Source organism: Pezoporus occidentalis, unplaced genomic scaffold (genome assembly GCF_034315485.1).
Source record: "Pezoporus occidentalis ecotype Australia unplaced genomic scaffold, CSIRO_AGI_Poc_V1 ctg108, whole genome shotgun sequence".
In the NCBI taxonomy this organism is placed as follows: domain Eukaryota; kingdom Metazoa; phylum Chordata; class Aves; order Psittaciformes; family Psittacidae; genus Pezoporus; species Pezoporus occidentalis.
The window spans coordinates 1704913-1728463 of NW_026912865.1; the positions used below are offsets into that span (position 1 = coordinate 1704913).

At 39.1% G+C, this 23551-nt stretch overlaps 1 protein-coding gene across 2 annotated transcripts in view; it reads right to left on the reverse strand.

Annotated features, from left to right (window-relative positions):
* SNX6 (sorting nexin 6) overlaps nt 1–23551 on the reverse strand; it is a 30226-nt gene continuing 6675 nt past the window's right edge. For both annotated transcript variants that reach the window (XM_062623185.1, XM_062623179.1), the window contains exons 4-14: nt 23370–23480; nt 21630–21751; nt 19501–19624; nt 18409–18504; nt 16957–17062; nt 14400–14475; nt 13060–13099; nt 11801–11887; nt 10712–10871; nt 5516–5601; nt 1–701 (exon numbers count right to left, since the gene is read on the reverse strand). In XM_062623185.1, coding sequence (XP_062479169.1) covers nt 579–701; nt 5516–5601; nt 10712–10871; nt 11801–11887; nt 13060–13099; nt 14400–14475; nt 16957–17062; nt 18409–18504; nt 19501–19624; nt 21630–21751; nt 23370–23480 — 1131 coding nt within the window. In that variant the 3' untranslated portion in view covers nt 1–578. The remainder of the gene's footprint in view (nt 702–5515; nt 5602–10711; nt 10872–11800; nt 11888–13059; nt 13100–14399; nt 14476–16956; nt 17063–18408; nt 18505–19500; nt 19625–21629; nt 21752–23369; nt 23481–23551) is intronic.

Here is a 23551-nt window from a genome sequence, read left to right on the forward strand (position 1 = left end):
CCCCAGTATTCACATTGTTTCATGCATTCATTTATGCTTAGATAACTTTATGAAATAGCTGTATCAGACTGGTTCCCAAATCTGAAAGCTCTATGTAAGCAACAGTGCTGGGCTGTTGACAGCATGAAGAGTAATCCCTATCAGGTTCAGATAAAATGCAGGAACAAAACAGTCTGAATGAACAGTACAGCTATGATAACAGCCCAGTTATGTACACAGGAGAAATGGCTTCCTTCTAAAAAGTCTTTGGATCTGAAACTTCAAACAGACAAAAGCATGTCATTAAACAGTATCAGTAGCTGTGATTTGCAAGGCCTTGATAAACAGTCTACGCAAGTACTAAAAAATTTGTCATTCTTACTTTTTCAGCTGAAAGCATTCCAAATGACCTGTGGTACTGAAGGACACTTGTCCCTCAGCCCGAAAGGTAAGAAATAGTAATTCAATTCCCCATTAAGGTTCCTATAATCCAGATTAAGCAATTAACTAAATTAAAGGCTTCAAAGCAGAAGATTCCCAGTTGTGCCTACTGAATCCTTTTTGGTCTTATCCAGAAGACATCAGTTTCAGTTATGGCTTCAACAGCTTCTGCGAGATGAACAAGTTCCATGTATGTGAAATGCATGGGGACTTGGTGGCCCATCTTTGTTGTGTAGAGGATGCATAAATCTAAGGCCTCTGTTACTGAAGCTGATTACTGGCTGTAATGAATAAAAAGGAATACTTCAGTCTGAAGTCTTCAGTCTTCAAATGAAATACCTCAGTCTGAAGTACACCTGTGGACTACGCACAAGTTACCTATAACAAAAGCATGACAGTGATCTTTCGGCCATCCCTTTATAGCTCAGCAGCAGCAGGAAGTATATTTGCAGTTCACAGGCCACTACATAGCACCCTGAAGAAAAAATAGTACCAGGACATCCTTTACACAGCAGTAATTTCTAGAGTCAACCAGCCAGTCTACTGGAATTTTCCAAACAGGCACATCATTCATCTTGATTAGACCAAATGAACAAAGTTCACAAGAACAGCCTTCTTTAAATTAAAATAAATCAAGGAAAATAGAGGCTGTGAGCTATTACTCTTTCTGGCTGCAGAATCTGATATACTTGACTTACATCACATAGCTCAAGAAAGTCCTACAAATTCAGACTCAGAACAACCTTTCTTGCCAACTCAGTCTCCTACGCTCTACATATTACAGCTACTGGCAAAACCATTGTGACAGAAACATTCTTTGCTAGAAAGAAAGAATTACTGACAAAGCATACAACCAAATCCCTTGGCATTGGATTTTGCTTACTCTATTCTTCTGTCAGTTCCAAACAGACATCTGTTGCAAGTATAGCACAACTAATTCTTTTTCCAAAAAAACCCCACAAAGGCAAGAGCATATATACTAATATTTGTGGAAAGAGAATTTTTTATTTGAGGGAAGTGGCTATTTTACTCAGTTTCAATTCATATGTCAAAAGATTCTAAAAGTATAGCCATGGCTACAAATGCTTTTAAGTATATGATTATAGCCTTAGCAGTTTCACCAACTATCAAACCTCCCTTCTTGAGCATGAAGTCCAACACAGGATTTCCACAAAATCCAACCATTTAAAATACTGAATAGGTTTAAATGCAGCTTTTGCACTAAATATCAAAACACTTAATCATGTCTTACATTAGCTACAGCTGCAGGAAGCCACAAAGAAACACAGAGCTAGTAAAACAGAAGCTAAACACTACCTAGGGGGATAATCAGACAGATCAGCCATAGAAAAAGAAACATCGATCTGTTTAGTACAGGTCAGAGACCAAGCAGAACCTGCAGCTGCAGTCTGACAGCTATTTTAAGTAAATCTAGGGTACATGCTGCTGCTAAGAAGGCAGCCGTCTTTTAATCCCAGACCCTCCCAGCCAAAACTGTGTGTTCTGACACAAGGGATGCTGTGAAAACAAAGCTGAAAGTAAAGCTCAGAAAAAAACAGAGCAACTTTTAGCTCCATCTTACAACACAGCTGCAAACATAATAGTGCCAGCATAAGTGAAAGGAACAGAGTTATGCATCATCATCATCCTTCCTGGCAGCAGTCTGCACTTGCATCAACTTAAAGCAATGTCAACCCACAGTCTAGCTTTTTCAAAAGGTCGGAGCTGCAATCAGGAAAGGACAAGAAGATATTAGCAAGTATTTTATAAGGAAGTGTTATAAACGTAACTAGGCAGAGAGGGTGTGCTTAGTATTTGGATATACAGTGTCCTTGATTTACTAACACAGTTTGATTTCCCTATCACCTTCCAGTCTTTTACAGCCATACAGCCAGACACAGCTCAGGGTATGCAAGCTGTGTCTCTGAACCTTCTGCCAATACTCTGGTCATTCTGAGTTTTTTGGTGCAGCTATCTCCATTTTGGGATTTATGTTCTTTCTGCACAGAGCAAATAACTTTTAACAGTAAATCATGTAGCAGCCTTCGTTGTGATTTGAGTTCTTCCCAAAGACAGCCTCTCAGGTGAGTTCCAGCACCCACTGGTGCATCAGATTTGACCTCCATGCTTTCTGTGCTAGGCAACTCCGAGTCCAGAAGCTAGACTGCTTCAGAGACAGATGCCTCTGCATGACATCTAGTCTGGAGGTACTTGTTCCAGAAAAAAAAAAACAAACAACAAAACACCACAATAGAAGACTTGCAGTGAAAACCTGCAGCAGTGTTATCTGTTGCCCCCAGCCCCTGCTCACCAGTTAGAATTTTTGCTGGAAAGCGCACTTACACCTGAGTAACAGATAATGCTGCAAAGCCTGGGAGTGCTGTGCTTCACATGCTGTTGACAAGACAAGCACTTCCCAGTTTGGGGTTGCTAAAATTTCACCTGCCTCCTGTAGCTGCAAAAGCATGAAGACAGGGACTGCCACAGCATCAAGCAAAGTCTTTTGTCCAGAACCTTAAAAGCAGGGAGCTTTTAATTTGTCTGCCTTAATTTATTACCTACATGAAAAAGCAGCTTTCTTTTTGCTTCTACCAGCCCTCTTTTGACTCTACTGCAAGAGTAACTGGGTGTCTACAAACACCCCAGCTTAGCCCAGCCAAAACCAGGGTCACTTGTCTTCTTTTCAGTGGGAGCACTATTCATGATTTGCACTGCAACAACTATAAAAACATCCTCTCTGGGACAAGGAGAAACGTTCATATTCCCCTAACACTGTTCTTCACACATCAGGGCACAATGCTACCTCAAAATAACCCCCGAGTCTTTTCATATCTTCTCTGTTCCTTTCATGGAACTACCTCAGAAAGTCTCCGTCAAACCATTTTATCCTTCAATACTCTGTACTGAATAATAAAAACCCATCCGTAAGACTGTGCTCAAATACACTGGTTATAGTGTTAATAATAAAATTTCCCATTATATAAAATTGAAAAATATGATCTATTGCACTTGTAAATTCTGTAATAACCCAACTCAGAATCTGCAGAAACAAAAGCACAGCAACCAAAGTGATCTACCTGTAGTAGCTTGCCTTGAATAAATATGAAACACAGGCTTGGAAAACAGAACTTTCAAACTTAGTGAGAAACAAAATATCTTTTCATTCAACATTTGTTAACATTTCAAAAAGCGTCACTTTTAGTCCAAATGGCCTTTTATATTGTAAACCTTTAAATACTCAAAACTGTCTAGTGAATCTTACAGTGCTCCATAACAAAGTAGGTGAAAAGGTTCAGTAAAAAGAAAAAGTTCACCTTCAAAACCAGGACTACAGTTCAAAACTTCTAATATAGCCTTATATACTCGTTAGTAAATTTACTAACAGTTGCAGACTGAGACAGGACAGACTATCTAAAGACCTCCATCTTAAACATGGACTGTGGTGACAAATGAAGAATGGCTAAAAAAAAGTTCAAGCTCTTCCAGGTAAACTAAGGACATCAGGAAGCATGCATCAAGGAAGTTAAAAGCTACAGAAACTAATCATTTTCCCTCTGCCTTCCACAGTTATTGGCTGTCAAAATTCAAGAGAATATTGCTACAAGATTTTGACTTGTACAGAAATTTAATACAGTGATTCTTTAAGGATAATTTAGAAGATAGAGACATTGTTAAAACATTCTCCTTGAGGGCACACAGGAACTTCAGCAAGGGTCAGTTACAAGAGATGATGAAGAGTCAGTAACTGAAGTAAGACCTAAGTGGTGTGGATTCGTTCCCTTATTAAAGCATGATACAGCATACAGCAAATCAATAAAAACTGTTGCAAGTATGACTGTTAGGACTATTAATTTCACTAAAACACATAACTGGTACCTTCATGACCAGACACGGGGATTTCTGGAAGACTCAGGGCTGGATAAAGAACTGTTACACACACAGAAGTAGGAAGGCCGAACATTGCCAAGTATTACGAGAAGTTTTAAAACGGCAGGGGAAATACAGCTGAATTTCTGATATAGCACATTATTCCTTTCTCAGGGTTTAAAGTATTCCAAACCTTATTGATTACCCACAAAACATCCCATCAAGCTGACCTTATACTTACAAAGATAAAAAAATGTCCCCCAAAGAAACCTTTATATAGTGCATTGATTTTACAAACAATGGGTTTGGCAGAATGAAGAATGACACTGCCAACACTGCTGAAAGGAGTGGGAAGCAGTAACAAATTAACTCAGCAACACTAGACACTCTTACCTAGTCCTTTTAACAGATACATTCTGAGTTAATTCAAAGCCTGGTAGTCAACACACTTTCAGATTTGTGATAATAATGAGAAATGCTAAAAAACTTCCTTTTTAAAAGAAAGCCGCCTCCTGGTATAAGACTGTCAAAGTAACAGACTGTTGTACTTGCCTATGAAACCAGAGCAGTTAACCCCATTTAGCCAAAACCAGTAATTTCATATGGATTAGAAGAATCAAATATATTGTGAAATTTAAGGACAGTACATGCCCCTTAAGTTTTTTCCTGCAAAAATTTATTTTACTGAAAAGGCTATCTGCAACATTCCTCTTTTGTTAGCATTTTATAGTTCAAAGGCAAAAAGGTTCAAAAAACAGAGTAACATTGATCTGACTTCAGATATTTCCTGTGTGATCTCAATACTTAATAGTTAGGCTATCCTATACACCAAGTCCCCAACATCTGGATAACAGGAGAAACCACTTCTTATCTCACAGTAAAATGGGCAAGATGGGGTTTTAAAAATAGGCGGGTATTCAAACTTTGCCTCTATAAGTATCAAAACAGCTAGACAAACATAAAACTGAAACCAAAACTGTCTTCAAGGAGATGAGTCTTCCAAAGGCACCTCAAGCACACCAGTCCCTCAGAGATATTTCACCTATGTACTTCCCCACCGCCCCCCTTATTCAAGAATACTCCTCCACCTTTCTGGATGGTGCCTAACTTTGAATTCCTCTTCCTGAAAGTGAAGTGCATATCACACAATAAATGTAATCGTTTTGGTTATCCAAGCATTTAATATTTAAAATCAATTTAAGTACTGGCCAAAAAAGATCACAATTACCTTAGCATGCTTTAATTCCAGTTCTGCTAGTTCCACCAGATTTTTTCTGAATGCTGCAACTCTTCTTGTCTTAAAGTCTATCAGTTCTGTAGAAAATAAAAATGTATTCATTAACAGTATTGTGCTAGTGCCCTGAACTGCTGACAGACTTTCTTCAGGATGGATAAATAAAGGGTGAGAGAAACAACGGGAAAAAACCAAGCACACTCCAGGCTAAAGATGTTGCTATATTGTTGGATGAAAGCAAATCATCATTGCAGTTCCTCATCTCCAGCTAACCTTTTGTGGACACAAAGCTCTTTTGAGAGAAGACTGTAATGTGGGTGCTTTTAAACATTTAATTCTCTTATTCCACGTGCATTGTTCTTCCAAGGCTTTATGTAAAAGTCTTTAGGGAAGACACTAAGCTAAAATTAGCACATATGCTTTATGCATACACTTTTGTGGTTAACAGGATCACTCATTCTCCACTGTCTCATTTATAGGAACCATTAGTCAGACTTACAGGGTCAAACACCACTTAAATGATAAAAACAGAACAGCATGGTGTTTAAGCCTTTAACAAACCTGCCACAATTAGAGACCCCGTCCCAAACCGTGGCTGTTCAGGTCCCTGGGTGCAGGGAGTGCCAGAGCCTGCTGCTGCCGGGGGAGGGAGGACAGCATTGCACCTGCGTGAGGTGTGAGCAGGTAGAAGATCTGCTTAGCCTGGTGGCAAGACTTAAGGAGGAGGTTGAGACGCTGAGGACTATCAGGGAGTGTGAAAGGGAGATCGACTGGTGGAGTAACTCCCTGGCGTGCCAGTTGGAACGGTTCCAGGGAGATACCCCCCAAAAGGGGAAGGACCCCCTGCCTTCTCACACAGAGGGGGATGGCCCGAGACAGCCCCTGCCCTGTAGCTGTTGCACAGAGGTAGGGGACCAAAAAGACGACGAGGGTTGGAAGCGAGTTCCAGTTCGGCGTCGTGGGAAACCCTCCCCCCTTCCTGCCCTGCTTCCCCAGGTGTCCCTCCGTAACAGGTTCGAGGCCCTGGATCTTGAAGGAGAGGTAGGTGAGGATGTGGGGCAAGGCCAGCCTACAAGGCCACATAGGAAAAGGCGGTCGACTTTGCACCTCAAGACTGCCTCTGATAAGAAAGAAAGAAGGGTCATTGTAGTAGGGGATTCCCTTCTGAAAGGAACAGAGGGCCCGATATGCAGAGTTGACCCTCATCATAGGGAAGTGTGTAGTCTGCCTGGAGCCTGGATCAGGGATATCACCAGGGCGCTCCCCAACCTGGTGCACCCGACAGACTACTACCCGCTGCTGGTCTTCCAGACAGGTGGGGAGGAAGCTGCTTCCCGCAGTCTGAGGGGGATGAAGAAAGACTACAGGGCCTTGGGGCGGATGGTGAAAGAGTCTGGGGCTCAAGTGATCTTCTCCTCACTCCTTCCATCTTCCACTGATGATGTGGGAAGGAATGGGAAGATTCAGTTCATGAACAATTGGCTTCGAGACTGGTGCTACAGGCAGGGCTTTGGATTCTTTGATAACAGCTGGTTTTATAGGGCACCAGTCTGGACAATGACAAGTGAGAAAGGTTTGTCTCACAGAGGCAAAAAGATGGTGGGGCATGAATTAGCAGGGCTCATTTGGAGAGCTTTAAACTAGATTCGAAGGGGGATGGGGTTGTAGCTGGGCTTGCCCCAGTGGGGCAGCACTCCAGAATTAATGAAGACTGGGAGGCCTCCTATAATCCTAGGGTGAAATCGGTGTGCTCAGCTCGCTCCCTGGAATGTCTGTACACCAATGCGCGCAGCATGGGAAATAAGCAGGAGGAGTTGGAAACCTGTGTTAAGTCAGGAGACTGTGATCTGGTGGCAATTACAGAGACGTGGTGGGGCAGCTCACATGACTGGAACATAGTCATGGAGGGCTATGTCCTTTTCAGGAAAGACAGGCCAGCCAGGAAGGGTGGTGGGGTTGCTCTTTATGTGCGGGAGGAACTACAATGCACCGAGTTCTGTCCAGGGACAGATGACGAGCGAGTTGAGAGTCTGTGGGTGAGAATTAAGGGGCAGGCTGGCAGGGGTGATACTTTTGTGGGTGTCTGTTACAGACCCCCAGATCAGGGTGAGGAAGTTGACGAGGCCTTCTACAGGCAGCTGAGAGCAGCCTCACAGTCACAGGCCGTGGTCGTCGTGGGGGATTTTAACTTCCCTGATGTTTGCTGGAAGGACCACTCGGCAACCCAGCCGCAGTCCAGGAGGTTCCTCCAGTGTGTGGATGATAACTTCCTCCTGCAAATGGTGGATGAGCCGATCAGGAGAGGAGCGATGCTGGATCTCATCTTCACTAACAAGGAGGGTCTGGTTGAAGCAGTAAGGGTTGAGGGCTGCCTTGGTTGCAGCGACCACGAGATGGTGAAGTTCAGGATCTTGTGTGGTAGGACTAGTAGAATAGCAAGTAGAATTTCAACCCTGGACTTTAGCAGGGCAAACTTTGGCCTTTTCAAGCAATTGCTAGGGGAAATCCCATGGGCAAGGCTGCTTGAAGGTAAAGGGGCCCAAGATAGTTGGTTGATATTCAAGGACTGCTTTTTCCGAGCTCAAGATCGGAGCATCCCGACACGTAGGAAGTCAAGGAAGAGGGCCAAGAGACCTGCGTGGCTAAATAGGGAATTGCTGGGTATGCTCAAGTGGAAGAGGAGAGTTTACAGGTCATGGAAGGAGGGGCTGGCCACTTGGGAGGAATATAAGGCTGCTCCTAGAGGATGTAGGAAGACAGCTAGGAGGACTAAGGCATCCTTAGAATTAAACCTGGCGAGAAGGGTCAAGGACAGCAAAAAGAGCTTTTTCAAATACATGGCAGACAAAACTAACACCAGAGGCAATGTAGGCCCACTGATGAACGGGATGGGTGCCCTGGTGACAGAAGATACAGAGATGGCAGAGTTACTGAATGCCTTCTTTGTCTCTGTCTACTCTGCTGCAGGCAGTCCTGAAGAGCCCTGTACCCCTGAGACCTTAGATGAAGCCAGGTCAACGGAGCGGTTTGCCTTAGTCGATGAGGAATGGGTTAGAGATCAGTTGAGCAATCTGGACATCCATAAATCCATGGGTCCAGATGGGATGCATCCGCGGGTGCTGAGGGAACTGGCGGAAGTCATTGCTAGACCACTCGCCATCATCTTTACCAAGTCTTGGGAAACGGGAGAGGTGCCTGAGGACTGGAGGAAAGCAAATGTCACTCCGGTCTTCAAAAAGGGCAAGAAGGAGGACCCGGGTAACTATAGAGCGGTCAGCCTCACCTCCATCCCTGGGAAAGTGATGGAACACCTTATCCTTGGTGCCATCTTAAGGCATATCAAGGATAAGAGGGTTATGAGGGGCAGTCAACATGGCTTCACCAAGGGGAAATCATGTTTGACCAATCTCTTAGCCTTTTATGAGGAAATAACACGGTGGATGGATGATGGCAGAGTGGTGGATGTGGTCTACCTTGACTTCAGCAAAGCATTTGACACAGTCTCCCACAGCATCCTCACAGCTAAATTGAGGAAGTGTGGACTGGATGATCAGGTAGTGAGGTGGACTGCGAACTGGCTGAAGGAGAGAAGCCAGAGAGTTGTAGTCTATGGGGCGGAGTCTAGTTGGAGGCCTGTAACTAGTGGAGTGCCTCAAGGGTCAGTACTGGGACCGGTATTATTTAATATATTCATCAACGATTTAGATGAGGGAATCGAGTGTACTATCAGCAAGTTTGCTGATGACACTAAGCTGGGAGGAGTGGCTGACATGCCAGAAGGCTGTGCTGCCATCCAGCGAGACCTGGACAGGCTGGAGAGTTGGGCAGGGAATAACTGGATGAAATATAACAAGGGAAAGTGTAGAGTCCTGCATCTGGGCAGGAACAACCCCAGGTTCCAGTATAGGTTGGGAAACGACATGTTAAGAGAGCAGTGTAGGGGAGAGGGACCTGGGGGTCCTAGTGGACGACAGGATGACCATGAGCCAGCACTGTGCCCTTGTGGCCAAGAAGGCCAATGGCATCCTGGGGTGTATTAGAAGGGGGGTGGTTAGTAGGTCGAGAGAGGTCCTCCTTCCCCTCTACTCTGCCCTGGTGAGACCCCATCTGGAATATTGTGTCCAGTTCTGGGCCCCTCAGTTCAAGAAGGACAGGGAGCTGCTGGAGAGAGTCCAGCGCAGGGCAACTAAGATGATTAAGGGAGTGGAGCATCTCCCTTATGAGGAAAGACTGAGGGAGCTGGGTCTCTATAGTTTGGAGAAGAGGAGACTGAGGGGTGACCTTATAAGTGCCTATAAATATATAAAGGGGGAGTGTCACGAGGATGGAGCCAGGCTCTACTCAGTGGCAAACAATGATAGGACAAGGGGTAATGGGTACAAACTGGAACACCAGAGGTTCCACTTAAACTTGAGAAGAAACTTCTTCTCAGTGAGGGTGACGGGAACACTGGAACAGGCTGCCCAGGGAGGTTGTGGAGTCTCCTTCCCTGGAGACATTCAAAACCCGCCTGGACACATTCCTGTGTAACCTTATCTAGGTGTTCCTGCTCCGGCAGGGGGATTGGACTAGATGATCTTTCGAGGTCCCTTCCAATCTCTAGCATACTGTGATACTGTAATTAATGAGCTAGATGACCACTAATTCAAAACAATTTCAACCTAAAAAAAAGAAAAGAATAAGTTCTCAGGAAAAGGGCAACACGTAAATAAGGTTCCTTTTCTCTAGAGCCACTGTAAATCTGCAACTTCAGTGAAATCTCATTTCATGTCTCTCCCTTTTTTATCATGTAGTAGCATTTTATCATGTATGTAGTATCATCTCTGTGACAGACTGCTGCCTTCGCAGTAGAATGCATAAAACCAAAACGGGAATTTCAATGATACATTAAAAGATGAGGTTTGCCATTACTGCTAGCAATTACCATTTTGTATCCTATCCCATGCATAAATACTACCAAAATAAATTAAAAAAGTGGTTAATAAATAATCTACACCTAGACTTTGCTCTGCCTAATGGTGCTATGAGGAGCCAAAGGAAAGCATTATTTCACCTTCCTAAAATAAGCAAATACTGACTGAAAGATAATAGCTCTGCTTAGGAAACAGAACAACAATTTATTCTCACTAACCATATTCTAAAATCTGTTAATTTTCAACTAGTGACATACAATCAAAGACCACCAAGTACCTTGCTTTGCAGATTCAGAAATTTTCTCAAATTTCTGACAGCATATTTGCTGAGTAGTTTCAGCTTGCAGTACATCTTTATTTTTTGCCCTTGCTTTATCCAATGCCTTATTAGCATTTTCATAATCCACTAGTGACCTAGATCTTCTATATAAGAGATCCTACAAAAAAAAAAGCACATAAAGGTTATATAGAATTTACAAGAATCTACCCAAGGATTTTTAGTATATACTGAATATATATATATATATACATGAAAATACCAGATTAATTTTAGTCTTTCTTGCTGTATTTCAGCTCCTAGTGAATTACCTGCATTCACTTTATTTTATCCTGCAAGTCACAGCAATGTCCATACCGAATGAGACATGCAACATTGTTTGGTCTACATCTTGCCTGACAGAGGCTAGCAACAGATGGCTTAGATGATACCCCAAAGAGCCTAAGAAAGGCCAATCACGGGAAATTTCACAGCTTCTTAGATTAGAAACCAACTACATTTAGATTATGTATTTGAAATATACACAGGGCCCAAGAAATAGTAGTAGCATTTTTTGTGCAACAGTTATTACTGTGATCTTCCAACTACACAAATTTTCTGTCAAATGCTTCCTAATTCTGTCATATTACTTAATTATCTTACATCAAATAGCATTAAGAATCAAATTTTATGTAGGTACAGAATATCAATTTTGGCCCATGTGTTTTTGTATCAGCACTTGCACATCATCTGGAACATCCACTTTTAATATTAAAAAAAAAAATAAATTGCTTACAGTCTACAAGCAGCAAACACATGAAAAATTCACCAACAGCTCTTCCATTGTTTTTAATTATACTGCACAATTTGGCATTGATAAGTGGATCACACAGTTCCAAGCGGTCCCACAGTCAGCAAATGCATTGTTACTCCTTATATACAACACAGATATAGGTTTTACACTTGAGGGATAAATTGCAGGCTAGTGGTGGTAGCATTTTAACCTACCTACTGTGCATTTCTCAGGATGATCCCTTATCTCTACCCCCTCCCCCTTTTTTTTTTTTTTTAATAAATACTATTGCACTGAACAAAAGCCCATAAATTCACCTTAGCAGCTTGAGATTCCCTTAGGTAGTATTTCAGAAGATCAGAAAGTTTAAGGTCTTCATCAGCAGATACCCGGGCCTCTATTTTCTGGAAAAACAATAAGTAAAAGCATCAATTTAAAAACATCCAGACCTTGGGTATTCACCTGTATGATGTAAATAAAATATACAATAATACATGACAGATTAACTTTTTCAAAAACCAAGATGATGCATTTGTGACAGAGTACTTAAAAAAATGCATCATGAGAGGCAGTATTATGATTTTGTATTAAAATGTAAGCAAAAAACAACCATACGAGCAGTAACTGACAACTGGCTATTTTAATGAATGCTTTCCTCCAAATTTCAACTGTACATATCAAATACTAGAAAGACAGCAGAGAAACAAAAACCTTACCTAGTACAAAGAGTTGCACAAGAAGTTGTGTTGTTTTTGAGATCAAAGGAAAACAAATTTTTAAGGCACCTTTGCAGACTAGTTGTGTAACTGTGTGTATTAAGTTCATTGGTCTCTTGGACCATTTATTTGCTTTTATTTGAAACACATTTCTGTGAATTTAGAAACAGAGTCTGCAAGTACATTTTTTAATCAAAAAGGCAACATTTTAGGTCAAAGCAAATAATTCTGTTAACTTCATTTTCTTTAAAGTATGTACTTATACAGGTACAATTGCTTGTGTTTAGGAAATGCACACATTTATTTATTTGAAAGTCTTCCTGATACATGGCATGCATCTCCTGCTCTACTAAGCCAAGCAAATAAGGCAAAATAAATAAGATATTTGAAAATCTAGTTAGGAGCATCAGCAATAGTATTTTTGAGTCAAAGAACTGCAGAAACAGATCTTAGCTCCAGAAAAAAAAGCAGCATGACTACCATTTTTTTGATTAAGGATTACATTCCTGATTTTCTTTTTCTTCCATAGCAAGTTCTGTGATAACTCAGTAACAAGTTTTGAAACCAATAACAAGTATTGAAGCATTTTAAAGGAACAGCAGCTTTACTAGTGTATTACATATAAGACAGGAAGACTGTTTAGAAAGTGCAGTAGTCTGAAGAGTCCTAAAGACCAATCATCTTACAAAATGTATGACTGAAATCTTATGCTTTTTCACCCCCTACCACACACTGCTTAAATGCTTCATATAGAAGCATCCATAAGACATCCACATATTAACATCTAGTTGACACAAGATGTCCTGCCACTTGCAGGACATACACAAAAAAATTATCTAAAAAGGTTTCATAGTACATACCCTTGTTTTGTCAAATAACTCTGATACCTTCAGAAAAAACCTGCATAAAGGAAACAGCTTATATTACAACATTAATTTCAATAGCCTAATTACTTTCTAGAACTCAAAATATAATCTGCATCTGGCAATAAAGTCTGTAAAAGCACTGCTCAGAATTGTAATTCACAGAACTCAGAGAACATAATGGTTTCAAATTGTAGTGCTTCAAACATCTGGGAATTGTACAACTAAGAAAAGGGACAAAAAGCATAAGGGATGGATGTTTTTTACCAAAGAATAATTGCACAGCTCCTCAGGGATTCTTTATGCTTTTGCAAATGAAACCCCAATCACCACCACACTGGTTAATGGTCCTATGCTATTATCAAGTGTCCTTCACTTAGATTTGAACGTGCTTTTCTGCATGCAGGAAACATGACGCACACCCAACTTGGAATTCAGGGAGGCTGAGCAACAATGTGGCACATCGTTATCACAGGAGGCAATACAAGGGTTCAGTGTGACAGCAGACTCAATTACAGTCAAATCATACTGTTTCAATACAAGTCAGACACAATTCCTAACAGACCCCATCAAATCTCAGTACTGCCATCAAAGTAATTGGTATGTAAGCTATCACCAGATCTGGAACTGTATCATGGTAATTCAGGTAAATTACTGAAAATAAGTTAGATACCTTTCATACCAATCTCCTGTCATCACACTGACTCTACTAAGAATATACATTCACAAGCATCAGCATCTTTAAGCTAGTGAACCAAGTTTTACTTTCAGATAAATGTTCAAAGTTCATACTCGGGTAAACCACTGAGAGATAAAAGGACGAACATCTGTACATAGAGACCCTCTTCTATTTTTAGAGTTCTACTACTCTGTGTAGATCCCTTTCTTTTCCAAGAAAGTTGCAGTAAAGTTGCCAGAAGAGCAAAACTATTTTTCAAGATGTTGGTGCAGGAAACACCCACAAAAAGTCAGTGTACTCAGCCCAAGATCTGTTCTTGCTGCACATGTAGAAGCACTTAAAACGTTTAGGAAAAAAAAAATCTGGTGAGTTGTTGTTTGGTTTTTCTTTTTCTTGTTCTATGAGGACTTTTCCATCTCATCTGTGTTATTTTCTACAAACTGCAAAAACCAGCATTTTTTTTCCAGACAAAGAGTAAAGCAAAAATATTAAAGCAGCCTTTACAGAAAAAAAAAATACTAGAGAAGAAAATCTCTTCATGTGATATAACCATAATAAATTCTGGATTTCTCATAACATGAGAACTACTGATCCCAGCAGGCCACCATTTAGACTGCTACTTAGCAAATTCCCCCATAAGTTATTAACAATATCTTACTTGCATATATCTGTGGAGTCCTGTGTTCCTAATGCGTATAATGAAGAACCAATTCTATTATAGTCATCCGCCACATCTAGAAAAACAAGTAAGCACTAGTTTTACTATTTCATTCCTCCTCTCTCTGAAAATTTTGAAGTTGCTCTCTTTCTTCAGGCAGAGATATTTTCCTAAAAGGAACATGCTATAACACAAGAGCAGAAGTAAAATTCCAATCATGTAATTTATTATGAATAATAACTTCACACAACAAACATGGCGCCCCCATTGAACAGTGAAGTCTGTAATTTATTTAGGAGTATTTAATACAACTAGTACCTCCTGGGTAAATTTATGTGCAACTTAGTTAGGTTTTATTTTGGTGGAAGATGGACAAACTCATTGGCTAAAGTCTGAATTTAAATCTGAATCTGAAGTCTAAAACTATTCAAAAAAAATAACCACTGTCCAACAATAATGAAGAGTAAGTCTGTGTGCTTGACAGCAGTAAACTGAATACAGACTCCTAACTACCACAATACAGTGCTGCATGCACAACACTTTCTAGTGCATACCTCATTTCCAGAAAACCCTTACCTCATGAAAAAGTGATCACTGTTTGAAATAACATTAAAGCATTTTAAACAATGAAATTAGAAGCAGGGTTCATAAAGAAAGCTGCATAACTTGACTAGTGAGGTATTACTATACAGTAATCATAAACATAAAATCTTTGCACAGACAGCTTTTTTGAAAAGCTCTTAGTATAAACTCAGTGGACGATGAAAACGTTAACAGATCCAAGCAATGAACAGGAAAATACATTGGCTTCTTATTTTTGAAGTTTATATGCCTTCAAGCAAAAATTTATTTTTTTTTTTAAATAACACAACCTTGCTTTAACAGATTGAGTGGGTCTCCTGCCTCCCAATTCATTACTCCATAGATCCCAAGGGAATCAGTGAAGCTGGTTACAGTGCAGAATGGTATTAGGAAGCCGTTAATCTCCCGTTCTATTCCTCCCATTTAAATGTAAAAATAGATTTTCTGCTGGAAATAGGAAGCTAGTATTTGCAAGCCCTGCAGCTCTCTGTCAGTAAGTTATCCATACTTACATGGGTTTTTTTTTTACTACATCTTTACTACAGGTTGCCCATTTCCAAAACAGGTTTCCCAGTCATTGCTCTACTCCACTAGCCAGAATTTCTAAAGGGGCCCTTTCTCTCAATTTGCAATTTGATAGAAGTTACCAGTAAACATCCTAGATGATTTGAGCTTGAAAACCAGTGCAGCTTTGTCACGAGTTTGATCAATCCTTTCCCATCACATCCTCTACAACCTAATTTCTAACCATTTTCCTGGTTCTACAACCAACATGAAACACTCACCACCTGAAGTCTGGTACCTACCTACCATGAATGAAGTTCAGTTTTCATTTCAAGAAAGCAAACAATACACCAGAAGCCACACTGGGTGGGAACTGAATGAAGACACAGGGTCCCTTAGTAATTCATTAAGCCATAAATGACTCTCTCCATCTCCTAACATAAACACTAAAGCTACAGAAGACTCATTCTTCATGAATGAGAAATAGCAAGAGAAACATCTGAAGAGCTCTGCAAATTCTTGGTTTAATGTCTCATTCACTATCCATTTAGAGTCCTTACCAATGAAGTCTCACAAAAGGTTTGCAGCCTGGTTTTGTGTGAACTGTGTTACCATAGATAGCAAAGATGGAATCTATGAATCAGACACAACTTTCAAGAAAGTAGATGGAATCTAGTAGTTGTTCAATTCTGATTTATTGACACTAAAAGCTCAAAGTCAAGGGCAATAAAGGTCAGCTTCTTTCCAAGCTTCTCAAACCACTGTAATCCTAAACCAAACACAGTAATCCTAAAACAAAGACTTTCCATTTTTGCAAATAAATGCACTGCACTTTAGAGGACTATCTTGAGCTTCCAGAAATCACATTAGCTAGCACTCAGCTCAGGAAGCTAAGTGGAAAATCTTGCCTCAGTAAGAAAAGGGGTTACGGAAATCAAGCTATTGCATGTACACATTCCCATCTCCATTCTAAAAAGCTGAAAAACGGAAATCTGACTTCCCGGTCTAGAACTAATAGCCCAAATAGGAATTTGTTGCTCAGTAAGGTAATGCAATGCTTAGTGTGGCAAGAAATTGCGCTCTGATGAATGCAAGCTCATCCAGTTAAGAGCAACTTCCCTGGGAGTAAAATCACACACACTGCTATATTCCAGACCTCCACATATAAGACTAAGAATCAGACTTTGAAAAAATATTATTACTGAAAGTGTGTTTCTCTTCCAGAGGGACAACATGAAGCATTAAGATATCTTCAGTGCTGCATCAGGCTGTTCTTACTCCCATCTAGTCAATTACAACAAAGGCTAAACTTTGAAAGTCAGGTTAAACTTCTTCAGACTTTTTGAAGACTACATTTGGAGAAATTAATTCACTTTTTACAAGCAAACCAAAACCTAAAAAATACTACTCCTCATGAACCACTTCTGTACATTTTAACCAGCGTTATTTTCACCCTGGAGAAAGAACTCACTTTTATGTGATCTTGTCATTTTATCAGATTTGGCAGAGGCATCTTTGACTCTGTTGTGATATTCTACAAGGAATGTTCTTTCATGTTCAAAGAAGTCATCCACATCCTACAAAAAAACAAGAACAACTTAAAAAAAAACCAGGATTCCACTCACTCTGTACAGAGCAACTGCAGAGTAAATTTGCATATATTGCTGCTGCTGTGACATGAAATGCAATCTATTTTTACTGCTTGAAACACCATTTATGTAAACTGATTTCTTCATTTATTTTGTTATGATCTACAGTTTTATTAAGAATTTAATAAGAACTCAGTAAGAAATCATACCAATTGTCTTAAAGGTCTAAATAGCTAAACCTGAAGTGAAGGAAATAGTTTAACTGCTAACTACCACTTTCATGACAGAAAAATACAATAAATGGCAAGTACTTAATAAAAGGACATCTACCTAGAAAAATGGGGTGGGGGTGGGGGAAGGGGGACAGGGGAAAGAGAGACACCCAGTTGCATAGATGCTGAAGTCACAGCAGAGACAATATGAACTTCTAGCTCAGGAATGCTGATCTTGATGAGAGATTTCTTTCAAGTTGGTAATAGAGGTAAAATTTAATATTTTCTGTATTACAATTGGAGATATTTAGTTTGTAGTTATTTTTAAAAACTTCTAAAATAGCACAGATGCTCATTACCATGGAATAGCCTACAGCATGGGCTTTGAACAATGTGCTTATGAAAGCCCCTGATTATTCGGACTTTGTATTTTCCTCCAAGTCATAATTCACAGTTACAGAAACTATCCAGCAGTTCCAAAACTCAAGATTTTACAACTAGGAACTTCAGCTTCTCTTACTGGCTTGTAAAATGAAAGTTAGCACTGGGAAGAAAGGAGATCAAAATAATCTTCCGCAGAATTTATGAGTGTTACAAAACCAATCTTTCTACTTTTGGAAAAGTCAAAATGAAACAGAATTTTCATTAAAATTCTTTTTTGGGGCTTTTTTTTGTGGTCTCAATTACATTCTTGTATCTATGGGGAAAAACAGTGCCAGCTTTATCATTGCTCTTAGTTTTGAAACAGTAGAAGGATGTTACAAGGCTGGTAAAATGCACACTTGTTTTAGCAACTTCTGAGCTGCAGCAGTTGGGAAAGCTTTCCAACTATAGAAAATGACAGGCCAGAACAAAAAAAAACACCCAGATTATCAGTTTTATATGGATTTAAAAATTGCTTAATTTTATAAATCAGGGGAAAGAGTACTGAAAGCCCTCAGACAGATCTCACTTATCTTGCATCCAGGGCTACAGGTTCCTTTCCATACTCTGCCTCTTAACAATTAAGTTAGACATTGCTAGAAAAATCCATTTCATGTAGCTATGTAAAATTCTGCTTCATTAAAAAAGGGACAACAAAGTTAATATATTTTAAATCTCGACAAATTAAGCAGTAATCACCTTTACTCCTGAAACAATGACACCATCTGCTGATTTAACCATATTTTTAAAGAAGTCTTCGAGTTTCTCTTTCTTATTTTTCCCACGAACACTCAACTGAAAAACAAATTCATTTATCAAGTTGGATCATTTTCTGAAGGCAACAGAAGCTTTAAAAAAATAATAAACAGATAATCTTACACTCTGCATTAACACCAACAAACCCACCAGAACCCCCCCAAACAACCCACAGCAACAAAAAACATAAAACCCAGCAACATTCTAGCACCTACAAATAATACCAATGTACAAGATGTACATTTCAGTTATCAGTAATACAGTGTTTATCAAATGGCAGATCTTTGACTTTCTCTGAAAGCATTTACTCCTCAGTGCACTGAAGATGTTGGTTTCAATCTCGGACTCTTCCTATCTAAATTTGCCCAATTTAAGTAAACTGAGTTCCTGAACCAGTAAGCATTTCTACATCAAGAAACAAGAGGATGCCCTGTAACATATTTTGAAGTTACGCATGTATTCAGTTGAGCCAGTCTTTCCAATGATTTCTTCAACATTTAATGCCAATTTCTGCAATTTTAAAAAGCAACTAAGAACTGCTCACGGGATACGAGCAATCACTAACTGACACCAATCATCATGAATCCAGTAAGTCTCCATTAACTCAAAAATTAGATAGCAATTCAGTATGTAACATGCAGATACCCACAGTAGTCCAATATCTAGGAAAAAAAAATGGAATAAATTTTCACCTAATTAACAAAAAGGCTCTACGTATCAGAACATTTCATTAGAAATCATCTCTAGTTTTGTTAGCAACCCCACAAAAAAATAAACAACCCAAAACATACTGAATTATCATTAGTATTTTTGAAGCTGAGGCTAGAGCACATAGCGCATTTGGTTCCCCAGGGGGCAGGAAAATGAACTCATACAGCCTAAATGAATTTCTACCTTTTATGATACAAGTATGTCTGGAATGAAGGAATTGATGCCATTTACTCCAGGAGGTAAAGCCCTTTTAATCAATTTTCCATCCTACCATAAAAGTACATCTTGATTTCTCTTCCCAGCAATTCAGTTTTCAATACTCACATCCTGATTATATTCCAAGAATACATGGAAATTTAAATCCTTTCTCAAAATAGGATGTGCTGCCACACGACACAAAAATACTTCATGCATTGCAACTGTCTTCTTGAATATTGCCAAATACTCACTGAAAACAAGAAACAAGATAAGACATAAGAATTTAACACAAAGCAATTAAGCTTGAGGTAAGCCTAGTGAGCATCTTTAAAGGATCCTCAGTAAGGCTACAAAATTATAAGCTGATGTTGTAGAGGTTATCACTCCAGTATTTGATATATGCATAAATAAATAGTACAATGTTAATACTAGTGGGAAATCAGAAGCCTGAACACATTACAGAGAGGCTTTTAATGAAGGCGCAACAAATGCATTCTGATTTTCAGGGCTAGCTAACATACGTTTGCTGAAAGTGTAACCTCGTTTGATGGTCCTTTCCCCAACTCCCCAAAACAAAAAAAAAACTGAGATACAGATTACAGTCACTAGGCACAATATATCTGATGTGCAAATTCCTTCCTCCCCATCTCCATCCCCTTGCCTATTTGCACCCTCCTTACTTATTTAAGTGTTCTTGTAGTTTTGTTAGCTGTTTAGATGGAAGTCTTTCATTCCATGTTAAAGCACCTAGCCTCTGGGGACAAAGCTTACATGAATGTCTTGCTTCATAGTGGTTCTAAAAGCGAAATTAAGTATTGCATTTGGCAGGTACAACCAAAAAAAAAAAGGGGGAATCACATTTAACCATGACAATCACACAGTTGCCCAGCTGAGCCAACTCAAGATTAAAGCATTTGTAATTTAATGGGAAGGCTTTCTTATCAATACAAGTTTGCTAGAATTCATTTTGCTTTGGAAATTCAGTAAGATAGAACCTGTCTAGAAATGAGGAAGGGGCTTCTTTCCCCATTCTGAGGTCAAACGGTGAAATGATAATTAACACTTTTGCTTCCACTATGTGCAAGGAGGTTAAGATTTACATACCAGCAAACCAGCAGGGCCAGTGTTGGGAGATGTTTGATCTCAGTGAGAGTAGTAGTCATTCAGTGAAGACAAAAAAGGAGGATGCAGAGGATGGAGGTGGCAGTAGAAGAAACCCAAAGTTTTCTGTGTTATCCAACCCCTAACCAGACCACAAGAGAATCATGATCAGGGCCGCTGGAAAACCACAGATTCTTTAAAATCTATAGTGTTTTGCTAATTTCCAGTTTTCTGCATATGAAGTGTATATCTACTCTGCTATAAATTATGTTGTGTACATAACACTAGTAACAGAGCTTTTTAAGACATTTGCTCACAGCAGCTGGAGTTTGGAGAGAAAGCAGCAGTTCTAAGAGTTCTATGTACTTTTCTTGCCAATTCAGAGCTCTTGATAGCAGTAGTCTAGAAGCAGTGTAAATATACACTTGAAAACTGAAACCAATGACAGGAAAAAGATCAAAGAAGTGAATGCATGATAAGGAAAGTGGATGAAGCAAGGAGAAACTTCACTGTGTAACTCAGAATGAAACAAAAAGCATTAGAGCTGGTATTTCAATACACATTAAATTCACAGTAAAGGAAAATACTATTTTCAGGAAGTACATTCTCCTTGTCCAAGAGAAGAAAAAAAAAAAGAAAGAAAGAAAAAGGGAGTGCCAGAAGACAAAAAAAAAAAAAAAAAAGTATTTTCCAGTAATCTTCATATTTCTTGGGGAATAGAAAGTTGGCATCCACATTTACAGTACCAACTGCATCCAAAACTCCCTACTTCAGTCACTACATGTATAAACCTTAAAGTCTCACTCTGCTTATAAACTGTGGAACACCAGAACTAAGACAGAGGTTACCTCCTCCCTTTGCATATATTCTGTGAAGAAAGGGATCTAACTAGCCTTTTTCTTATAAAAGAATGCTCAAGAATAGCCTGATTTTTTTTTCCTGCTTCAGAAGATCTTCCATGAAATTTCTACAATTTTCCTAATGGCTCTGATCATGATCACTAAGATAACCCTGGTTACGTAGCAACTGGATTCTCAAGCCTGTAACTCACAGAGAACCATTATAGTAAAATCAAAAATATGAAATAGCAGACAGCATTAAAAATTGAGAGATACAGGAAAAAAGAGAATAAAGTAGTAATCAAGTTTACATACGCCTCCAGTTCTTGTTTCATCTTGGTGAATTCTTCTTTAGTCATCGATCCTTCCCCTTCTCCAAGTTTCTGCAATTTCTCCCTTGAGGCATCAAAGTCAGGCCTGGGTGGTGCTGGTGGAATCTGGAATTGAATCAATTTTCTTTTAATTGCTCTTCTCAGTCAAACAACACCCATTCAGTACAGGAACTGTAGATTGCCTGCAGCTTTTTAATACATGGCGCTCTTTTTTGTCACTCATTACAGCATACATGGATAAAGTACTTCATTCATGAGTTAGACATGCTGCATTACTATACCAATTTTGGCCAAGTGTTCTTGAAGATTAAGAAAGTGTCAGTTAATATTTTATTAATGTACTCTTGGCTTCAATGGTTTAATAATTAGAGAAACTAAGTAATACCTAGATACCTAGCTTTCTCATGACAACAAACTAAACCTTGAAATCATTATTTTTTTACTTGGTTTTGGTTTAGCTTATTTGGTAAGAATATTTCTTGTTTAAAGAAAAAAATAAAAATAAATTCACAACTGTTTCCACACCATCCATTTATAAACCCCCAAAACTTTAAACCAAAAAACCCATTCCATATTGTTTGCAGGCACTAGATCTTTCTTGCAGCACTGTTGACATTAAAGATACATCTGTTGAAATAACAAAGCACACAGTAAAAAAGTCTCTATGTTAATCTTGTAATACAGTATATTAAGATTGAAAAAGAAAACACTGCATTCAAACTAATCCTCAATTGCTGAAAGAAAAGGGACATGGAACAAAGTTAAACTATGCTTAAATTTCATGTCACCCCTATCTGTCCATTACATTAACACCTTACAAAAAAAAATAAATCTGGCATCAGTGAAGCCAATTGTCTGAAACTAGTTATTGCCACACTGAAGGTCTAGTCTTTCTGACTAAAAAAAGACTAGCTCGAGAATGGTATGACACATCACAGGTTATATTCATCATAATGTACCCCCATGTCAATTAGAAATATGTTTACCTTGTGAATCAGTAGACATGCTCTCCCCAAAACAAAATTAATACCTAACTTTCACATAAAGATGACAAAAATTACTATTTGTAATTAAAGTGTGAACAGCAGCACTCATTTTTAATAGGTAGCATTGTAACATTGTAAGGTGGCTATTTTGTGACCTCTGCTCCCTGGAGGCCTGAAATAAACTTCAAACCATAAATTGTTCAGTTGTGTATTAAGGTTCTCTGTAGTTCTAGATGGTATTTGCCCTGCTTTTTTTTTTTTTCCCCTTCAACTGATTTATGGTAAAATGATTCTGATCTTCATCATGAAAACTGGAAAAATGTAATTACTAGAGCTCAGTTACTGTACTCTGCCATTTCAGCTAAAACAAAGGCAACATGAAACTTGAAACTAGGTTAAACATTAGCTTGCAAAAACAATACCACCAAGTTATACAGTTCACCTATCCCCCACAATTTTAGCATGGTGGACTGAAGATATACTTGGATACAGATTAAACTACTCAGTCCTTTGGAGAAAAAAGGCAAGAAAGTATGACAACTACATTAACTTTCCTCCAACCTTGCTTCAACCGTTAATTTTGTGTAACTGCATAAAATGAAGTATTAGAGCATCTCATCTGATTTTAGAAGGAATGAACATCTGCCATTTCCATAGCATTTAAAAGCAGCCACAAGTACTTCAGATACAGCCCACAGAAAACAGTGCACATAAACCAAAAGAACTGTAATACTTACAATATAGCCAGCATAGTCCTCATTTTCAACAAAAGAATCATGAAGCCAAATAAACTCTTCATGTTGCCGGACAACAGAAAATTCATTTTGTTTGAAATTTGGTAAGGAACTCTAGAAAGGAAAAAGGAAGAAGAATAATGAAAAGTTTTCCATTACTACAGGAAAAGCACCCTAAAGGAGCA